Source organism: Tubulanus polymorphus, chromosome 5, assembly GCF_964204645.1.
Source record: "Tubulanus polymorphus chromosome 5, tnTubPoly1.2, whole genome shotgun sequence".
Classification (NCBI taxonomy): domain Eukaryota; kingdom Metazoa; phylum Nemertea; class Palaeonemertea; order Tubulaniformes; family Tubulanidae; genus Tubulanus; species Tubulanus polymorphus.
In genome coordinates, this window is record NC_134029.1 from 24,288,270 (window position 1) to 24,298,351 (window position 10,082).

The 10,082-nt window shown below is 38.0% G+C and overlaps 1 protein-coding gene across 5 annotated transcripts; it reads left to right on the top strand.

Annotated features, from left to right (window-relative positions):
• Positions 1-184: 184 nt before the first annotated feature.
• LOC141905608 (uncharacterized) lies at positions 185-9,685 on the top strand. Of its 5 annotated transcripts, none has more exons than XM_074794554.1 (10): positions 185-327; positions 692-903; positions 1,468-1,636; positions 1,938-2,318; positions 2,666-2,989; positions 3,371-3,694; positions 3,942-4,310; positions 4,384-4,491; positions 4,579-4,645; positions 5,681-5,801. In XM_074794554.1, the coding sequence occupies exons 1-10, from the start codon at positions 264-266 to the stop codon at positions 5,694-5,696; spliced, it is 2,034 nt and encodes a 677-aa protein (XP_074650655.1). In that variant the 5' UTR covers positions 185-263; the 3' UTR covers positions 5,697-5,801. The 5 variants fall into 5 exon arrangements, 4 of the variants coding, with proteins under 4 accessions (XP_074650655.1, XP_074650654.1, XP_074650656.1 ...); XM_074794553.1 differs by lacking the exon at positions 5,681-5,801 and adding an exon at positions 4,732-4,997; XR_012619269.1 differs by lacking the exons at positions 185-327; positions 692-903; positions 1,468-1,636; ... (2 more) ...; positions 3,371-3,694; positions 3,942-4,310 and adding exons at positions 6,050-6,218; positions 6,548-6,907; positions 7,278-7,628; ... (2 more) ...; positions 8,516-8,892; positions 9,675-9,685 and having other exon boundaries at positions 4,425-4,491; positions 5,681-5,886.
• Positions 9,686-10,082: the final 397 nt, after the last annotated feature.

Sequence of the window (10,082 nt, forward strand, 5' to 3'; positions counted from 1 at the left end):
AAGTGTGGTTCCAGCAGTGGAGTTTTGTTCTCCCATCATTTTGTCATGTCGAATTAGGTTAAAACATATCCTGGAAAATACAGATGAAGTTTTTTTGTTGTTGTTGCACTATCAAACCGGATTACAATGACCCTCATTTACTAATCACGCAATGAAGCTGTCGATGTTGTAAGCAAGCTGATATACTTGTTCATGCCCTGTGTGTGTGTAGTGAACGAGAGATTATCATTTTTTGGTGATTTGGAGTCGATTTTTGTAAGACGATGAATCCCTCCGTAAAAATTGCTGCTATATTTTGTTGGATATTTTCGATACATGTTTTCATTTGTAAGTACTTGAAAAAAGGGGCGAGGTTCATACGTAATAGATGTGTACCTGAATTCAATTTCTTGGAAAACAAGCACGAATATCTCATAAGCCTCTAATTACCTACACAGTCAATTAACTTGTTGACGATTGATAGAACACTATATCCGTGTTGACGCGATGTAGAGAGAATCCCACATTAACTTGTTGTTTTCTCTCGCTTAATGTATTTCGTCACATCTGACGATGGTCTCTAGAGAGACAGAGAGGGAGAGAATCAGGGAGGGTGTAAGGGTGGTAGGCTGGAGTCCAAAAATCTTATGAATTTCCTTTTTTATAACGTTCTGAATTTGTATTTGCTCTTATTTACACGCACGCGATATAGATGACGTAAATTCGAAGAAGTCTTGTAAAGCGTTTAGTAACATATCGATCAAAGTGGCGCCCGATGAACCTATCCAGGGTCGTAACTCATATATCTGGTGTATCGTCGATAAGAATGAAGATTTCTGCGGTGAACCTATTGCTTTACTGCACATACGCGATAACGTTACTAAATACGAAGTGAATTTTAAAAAACATGGCTATCATTGTTTCGTAAGTCTTCATTCCGTCTCACAATCCGTTATACACCATTATTATATGCATGGACATTATTTTTGTTTACATATGTACTGGACAAAGCTTCCGTTAAATGTGTGACGGACCAGGGGTGGATCTAGGGTCTGATTCAGGGAGGTGTCCGCCCCCAAAATAGGACAAATCACAAAATTTTGCACCCCGAAAGAAAACCGGAGGAAAAACACTAACTCATTTTTGGAAATACCTAAAGGAAGCTAATTAGTTTAAAGTCAAGGTATCAGTTTGATATCATTCATTTTCCCGTATAATTTAAGGGCAACTTAACATTTTTAGGGGTTGTCCACCCATACGCCGTCCCCTTGGATCCGGCCCTGCGGACGGACATAGCAGCAATCCTCGGTTGCCACGGACAACTGTAAAGCCTCTGTACATGTGTTTCATATCTCAGAATCACGTTTTGAAACGCGTCGTTTTGAATCACGTTTTGAAGCGCGTCGTTTTGAATCACGTTGTGAAGCGCGTCGTTTTGAATCACGTTGTGAAGCGCGTGCTGCAATCTTCTGATTTCACTCTCTGCAGATTTACAAAGTTCGTGGTAATTACAGAAACGTGGCAGGAAACTGTTATTATCAACCGAGCAGGGCTTACGGAATTGAAATAAAGAACACTCTTACTAAACACATCGGAAAATGGTTGTGTCGATATAAAAACACTAGTGTACAGGCGTCAAGCTATATTAAACCAATTTGTAAGTGACCTCAGACCACAACATGCTTCTCCATATCTATAGGCATGGACATAAAAACCTGAGTTCATTAATGTTCATTCGATAACTCATTCAGCTTTTATTCCATATTCGTAATATATTCCTAAGTTGAAGTAAATCCTACGTCACGTACCGTTCTATGAATTAGTATCATGTCTTTTTGAAATAGTCGTTCTATTTTGTTTACAAATAATGATTAATAATTAATTAACGATTAACTGATATTTTCTTGTAGAATAAGCTTTATAATATACACACGTATCAACTGTTTCCTTTTTTCAAGATGGCCCTGGTCGGTCAGAAATCAAATTCAATTCTTCCGGTATAATAAGGACTATAAAAACTACTGCTTGGAATGCACCGCCCAAAATACGCGTGGAATCGGGCAAGGATTTGAATCTGACTTGTGCCGGAGCTGACGGACTCGCCCTGACACCAATCGCATATTTCTGGATCCGGAAATCGGGATCTATTTCCGTAAAACCCGTCGATATTGAAGAGGCCAATGAAAGCCGGTTGATTTTCCCAGCTATGAAGACGACCGATGCTGGAACCTATGAATGTATGAAAAGGAACGTGGCTGGAATCGCATCAGCGACTCTATCTATAGAAGTCTATTGCAAAACGACAACTGATGAGCGTAGAGTTTTAATTCCATGCGATGGTAGGTAGTGAATCCAATAATATCAGTCAGGAGTTTCAATCTCTTTAAAAAACTAAATGAAATATGGATCTTGAATCTGAGTCTATAGATCCAGTTTCACCAAGTCGTGGAATGACTATGAGAGTCACATTCGCTCATGTTTTAACTCCAGGGTCTGGTTGCACAGTCGTGACTTGAGTCCAAAAGTAGTTATATCTCAAGTTGTTAGGTCAATAATAAGATGGCCGTTAAGCGGTGTTTTTAAATCAAAGCCACGATTCCACAACTGCCTCGAAAATCAGATCTTAACCGCAAACACTATATACTGAATCCTGGACTTTAGAGAATGAATCCATCGATATTTTCAGTACCGCCTAAACTGTTTCGTACATCAACTTTGAAACAAATCAGACACATCGGCGAAACGGCTGAGTTTAGGATCGAGTTTTGGAAGGTGAGAAGATTTGATAGATCAGTTAGACTGTATTGCGAGGATTATCAACAGTTTCAGGGTAGCTGCCCGTGGCGTATAGAATACGCTCTCAGGAATGGTTACGATGCCGATCAGTTAGGCGATTGGAGAATTCGTATATCTGAAGTGTTTTTCGACGATTACGGGAATTATAAATGTTGGTTGGAAAATCAGACAACTGGTTTACGTACATATCTCGATGTACATCTCCTCTCACCAGGTACATAAACCTTTTTTATTTGTGTATCTAATATGTGATTTTAAAAGTTTCAAGCTGTGATATGATGCTGTTGCTCATATTCTACAATAGCCAGTTATGAATTAACGTGAAAACTAGTAATACATGCACTGTGTGTTTTAACTGATTGAACTTCTTGAAATCGCTAGCTTTCGTTTTTACAAGTGGAGTAGCATAGAGTAGGGATGAGTAGCATTATCAGGTACACGAGTCACTTATCTGCTATATGCATTTGTAGCAAAAGCACGTAGTTGTCAATGAAATCAATCGACCTATACAATACTTGTTTCTCGTTAATCGAATTGATACCAGGTTAACACGACGCATGTACAACAGTTTTGCCAATATGCTATATTTATTCAGGTTACCCAAGTCAAGCTAAAAGTGTTAAAGTAATATCTGTGACCGCGGAATCAGCTCAGATTTCTTGGATCTCGTTGTCTTCACGTCGGAACCAGTATTTTGTGATAGAGTACAGACTTGTAGGAACCGCTAACTGGACGGTGTCACCTGTAGTGGATGTCGATACTGGTGAAGGATATCACTGCGGGTCACGTGTCGTGGTCGAGGCAGAGATAGTCGATTTAAGCCCGTCCAGTAAATATGAGGTCAGGGTTAGAGGTCGGGACCCACTGCCTCTATACTCAGTTACGAATCCCTCTGAAACTATCACTATTAAAACACGAGGTATCGTTTATATCAGGTTCTACTGCAATGTCGTCATAACGAACTTTGTTACAAGGATTTATCGGTATTTACTACAATTTCATCCTAAACAGGGTTATTTTGATTATTTCATTGTGTATATAGAACTTATCGGTTATAACGAACAGATTTTCTGGTCTCCCGAAGTTCGTTGTCGCGAATTCCCGCTATATTTTCATCCGATCTTTGCCTGTCTTTATAAAATCTCTTATTCGATACATCGTTTCAGCGGGAATCGGCCAGAATCCGGCGGGTAAAAGTTCTCAAACAATGGCGACGATTATGAAGTTGATCGATTCTGTAATTATCTATGAATCAGCTGAGGAGTTAACTGTCAGTCTCTCAATGAACCCTGGAGTACATATACCACCTGACACAGTTTTACCACGAGTCACTATCAGCGTTCTAGCCTGTTGTCTTAACGAGACGACTGCAGCGACACCTGTACGTTGTAGGTCTTTTAATTTCTCGCCGTTGATTGGCCAGATGCAAGCGCGAATCGACCGTAACGCCCTCTACAGGTACACGATTAGAATAATTGATAATAATAATGGTGACGTCATATATTCGAGACACGTGACTGCCATCATGGTTGAGGGTAAAGTACTTTATCCCATCACTTTTCCAATTTTACTCAGTCCAAACTCATATACGTAAATTTGCTTTTCTAGAAGGCGCGTCTTATATCGATCGTGACGTCATTCTGATTGTGTGCCCTGTCGCGGCTTTACTTCTGTTTGTTGTTTTGTTAGTTATTGTTTATAGCAGGAAGATACTCAGTAAGTTCCCTGAATACGATCAAATATATCCGTAATAATCCGTCGTATTATACAGACCTATAATGCAGATGTGAATATCTATTTAAGCGATCTTCAACTGTCGAAGTCAAATACCTGAGAAGAAGATTTTCTTTATAGAAAATAACTTTGGAAGGTAAAAGTCAATTTGTCTTTTCTGCAGAAGAAAGTTTTTGTTAAAGACATTGAAACATGTTATTCGTTGAAACATCTTTTTTATAGGTGCGGCACGGACACCGCGACGGACAAGTCCCGCATCACTTTTCATCAGTGAAACTTAATGGAAAGCATTAAATGCACTAATATATATTGTAGCGTGTTATTATAGATTTATAGATCAAACATTTATCGTAAATGAAATACATTTCTACTTCACATAATAATCCGGAGTTTCGCAAAACCGGTGATAGAAAGTCTCCAGCTCGGAAACTCGCTGGAGTAGGAAGCAGGGACACGTCATGATCCATTCTTCTCCCAAGTGTGTTCACACTGTGTTTAGTACTTCTGAGACATTTTTATTATCAGACTTTGGCAATCAACACGCTGTCTCCAGTTTACCGTACGGTGCTGCCGCTACGCTCATCGTTAGCGGATTTTTCTTACACTAATACAAATTGACTCTGGCAGTAGACTCCCATTGATTGCCAGAGTCGGCTCGTGTTGGTGTACGGAAAATCCGCTAACGACGAGTTTAGCGGCAGCACCGTACGGTGTAGTGAAGCGTTCATACTTTCATAGTTGCTGTAGTTTGTTTGTCGACTAAAACAACTGATACGAATCCCAGTAGATAAAGTGACCTATCTGTGGATAGAACTAAACTGTTAACAGCAGAATATATTTCGCCCATTTTTCAAAAATTCAAAAAATCGGTCGTTGTTTTTCCGTATATCACAATGCTTACTACGTCGATATTTGACCCTGATTGTCAATGCGCTGATACCATAGATGTAAACATAGGAATCGTGTACTGTGTGAACATAGCTACTGATGCCTCGAAAAACTCGAGTTTTTGTGGCAAATAGTAATGAAAAGATGGATCGTTCTTTGATTGCTATTAGTTTATATGTTTGGATCTGTTTCTTAATGGAAATTCAATGTAGGTGTAGACAAGATAAGCAGCGTCTAACTTCATCGTGGTATTCAGTGAAATGTCAGCATATCTAAATTATAGGCAAAGGCTCAGCTGATGACGAATGTAAACCATTCTCGAATATTACCATGAAAATAAAACCCGATGAAGCGATTTGGGGAGAAAACTCGTGGGTTCAATGCATCGTCGATAACAAGGAGGATTTCTGTGGTGAACCGATACAGCTGATTCAAATCCGCAACAACCTGACGCAATTTCAAGCTAATTTCACCCGCTGGAACTGTGAAGTAAGCTTATTACGTTGAATGATAGCGTGAGATTCATGAGTCGAGGTCTATCATAGGTTTCCTATGTCTAATATCGAGATATGAAAATTGCTACTATCAATATGCCTATATTTTGTATTTAATGTATTTGGACGGATGGTATATTTATAATCTATCTCTACAGGCGACAAGCGATGATTTTGTCGGTTATAACGATATTTTCGGTGAGTGCGATTGGTTTTCCAGGCGTATGTATGGTTTACATATGCGTGAAACAATGTCCAGCTATGGCGGTACGTGGGCCTGTGTATACAATAACACTGTAATGGCAACAGCCGAAGTTACTGTGATTCGTAAGTATATTTGGATACCGATGACTTAATACCCGGTCGTGACTTCACTTCAAATTATGAGACACGTCTCATGATGGATTGGTTTTGGAACCAAAATTAGCTTAGACAGGTCTTTAGTTATTCGATCGACTAAAGAACCGAAATGAGCACAGGGGGCATCTTGAGACCAAAATAGTGTTAAGTGTTAAGACTTGTCTTGAAAATGAAATTAGTTGTTCCAACCTTAAAGACAAATCTGACTCGTATCTGTCTTGGTCTCCAATGATGAAAACGAAAACTGAAATTCGTCGAATCACCGGCGTTTTATCGTGATTTTGCTATGATTTCAGATGGTCCAGGAGCTCAGGGAATCGAGGCGACCTCTTCAAAGCGTATTAAACACGAATGGAATCGAGAGGCTTCAATGATAATCGTCGAAGAATATCAAGATTTAGTTTTAATGTGTACCGGATATTACAAATATATCCTGACACCTCTGATTTACCACTGGCAAAGGAGAGAAGGACCTATTTCAGTTCAACCCAAAAGAATCGGTCAAAAATCTAAACTCATTTTCCCCTCTATAAAAACGACTGATAGCGGTTACTACGAGTGTCGAAAACTGAACAGAGCTGATTATGACAAACGCGAGATAATTGTGGAAGTTTACTGTAGGTCAAATAAAACTGGAAAATTGGTACCTTGTGAAAGTAAGTGACCGAATAGTAGCTTGTAAGTTAACTTGAAATTTAAAAGCCGAGGAGATAAATATGAACCTAGAAATGTGGATCTGCAGTATACATTTTATATTAAGGGTCAGCTCTAACTGGTGTTTATAAAGGTATCGGTATATGCATTCCGCTCCGCCTATCGTCACTATCGAATGATGTGGTCATTAACGAATACTAATGACGCATCAGCGTTTGATATCTAAATGGGAACATTTATTCGGTACAGTTGAAATTAGGTCATTTTCGATGAGTCATATTTCAACCGGAAACCATAGATCGTAGATACAACTTTTCATTTTAACAGAATTCCCCCTCCTCGTCCGTGTATTAAACTGAACATTATTTTCAGAGCCACCGAAATTAAACTTTGGAAGATCGTGGCTTACACGAAAACCGTACATCGGAGAAAGAGCTGAATTCAAGATATTCTATTATCAGTTGAACCCGAAAGACACAGTTGATATAAAGTGTAAAAATGACAAACGTTTGGTCGTTAATTCCTGTCGATTTGGTACAAAACGCGTCGTCAGAAAAATGCCGACAAACTGGGGAAGAAGACACTGGGAGAAATTGTACTTCGGGCAGTGGAGAATACGAATATGGGACGTAAAATGGGATGATTACGGGTTTTATACGTGTTGGTTGAAAAATACAACGAACGGTTTACAAACTTATTTCAACATACGACTGATATCTCCAGGTGAGGACAATCAACAAAAACCCGTATTTGAAAACAGTCATAAATGATTTGTAGAATGTTGCCAATTCTTTTTGTAGCGTCGCAAAGTCGAGTTAAGAATCTTCAAGTAATATCTGTGACCGCGGAATCAGCTCAGATTTCTTGGGTCTCGTTGTCTTCACGTCGGAACCAGTATTTTCTGATAGAGTACAGACTGGTAGGAGTTTCCAACTGGACCGTGTCGCCAGTAGTTACGGTTGAAACTGGTTTAGGGCGACATCAGTTAAACGGTTTATTACCATCCAGTGAATATGAGATTAGAATCAGAGATTGGAATCAACAATCAGTTGAATCAGATACAGCTCCTTCTCAATCAATAACACTTATAACTAAAGGTGACACTGCATTTGTCAATGAACTCTTCGTCCATGGTTTTACTAGATAATTTTCAAGTTCTTTCAAACCGATATTTTGTAAATGATGTTTACGAATGAACTCTTACGTATTTTCAGGATTCGAACCTAATTCTGAAGCGATGTCGACATTTTTAGATTCCGTAGTGATTTTCAAATCGAGCGAAAAAGTGACTGTTAATTTAGCAGAATCTCCCGGGCGAAATGACGTCACTATCAGCGTTCTAGCCTGTAGTCTTAACGAGACGACTGCAGCGACACCTGTACGTTGTAGGTCTTTTAATTTCTCGTCGCCGATTGGTCAGATGCAAGCGCGAATCGACCGTAACGCCCTCTACAGGTATACGGTTAGATTGATTTACGATGGTGACGTCATATATTCGAGACACGTGACTGTTGTCGAAGTTGAAGGTATTTCAGAGAAAATAAACGAATTTTCATTTAAATCTTCCATTAATAAATTCGTACACGTTTCGTTTTTATTTTTAAATTCAGATGGAGTATTTGACGGTTTTGATAGTGACGTCACTTTGATCGTCTGCGGTGTTATAGCTATTCTACTATTCGGTGTTTTACTGATGATTGTTTACGGCAGAAATATCGTAAAAAATCCACCTAATCAGTGCTGCCAGATGATTGAAGAAAATCCCAGATGAAGAATCGAACTTTCCAGTTGTGCATCTCTGCCTACAAACTGTTTACTGTTTCCGTAGTTCACGAAATCACATTTGTGTCGAATGCATTTGAATATCGTGAGATCAAATATGTATTATTCTCATGATAGAAATCGCCCGAACTTACTTTGCGATGTAAAAATAACTCCTCACAATTGTAGTGACAGATGCGTCAAATGAGATTGATGAGTTTCCGTGGTTAGTAGTACGTGCATATTAAAAAGTTTGATTGTAATCCTCAATAAATTTCACTTTTGAAATATGATATGTGTATTTAATACTCAGGGTCCACATCCACAGTTATTAGAGTTAACTCTGAGTCCTAGGTCCTGTTATTATTGTCACTGGATTCCGTTATCTCTCCACTAGTCTATTGTTGTTATCATTGCCATTGGTTTCCATTGTTTTAATGACGGTAATGATCTATATTTCCGGCGCCATATTTCCTTTAAAGCCATATGATAATTGAATAATATGGAGTTAAAAACAGAAATGTTGAAACATATAACTATAGCAAGTAACACATAGTTCCTGAAAAAAAACTTATCATGAAATACACTTGGGAACCGAGAGCCTAAAAGCGTAATATATTATATATATATATAAATAAATATATATATATATATATATATATATATATATATATATATATATATATATATATATATATATATATATATATATATATATATATATATATATATATATATATATATATATATATATATATATTATATATATATATTCATCCGGGCGGCTCCATGATATTTTTGTGGCTGCAAAATATCATGTTCAAATCTACGAAAAATATAGTTTAAACACATATGTATGTAACTAAAGTTTACTGAGACGCAAACATTTTCGGCGTTTATAGATAGTTATGCAAGCGTATAGGCCTTAGCTATACAATCCTTGGAGGCTGCAAAATGTCGAAAGTATTGAAACGTCTTGCGACTTCTCTACTTTGTTCATCTATCCAGGTAAAAGCAGGAAGTGATCATTTTACACTTTCATCTCGCACTGATGCAGCGTTTATTCATACACTTCACGTGGGCAGATTTTCATTATATATTAACATGGAAGAGATGCGCATCAGTTAGATTTACACTCGACGTTAAGTAAAGTGCGATATGGAGGTAAGCGAATTCTTATGAAAACTTTTGAAACAATTATTTGTCAATCGTTATTCAGGGCTGTCGCTTTGCGTTGGGATTTTTACTATACTTACTTAACCAATCAACATCCAATTCTTAACTACGAAAGCATCCTAGGGACATATCTATTAAAAAATTTTTTGAGGTTAAACTTTTTTGAGTTTGTAACTCGGAATAAACTAGTTTTTACAGTTAAACCTCAAAAATCGCATTTAACTGAGAAAACTAGTTTAT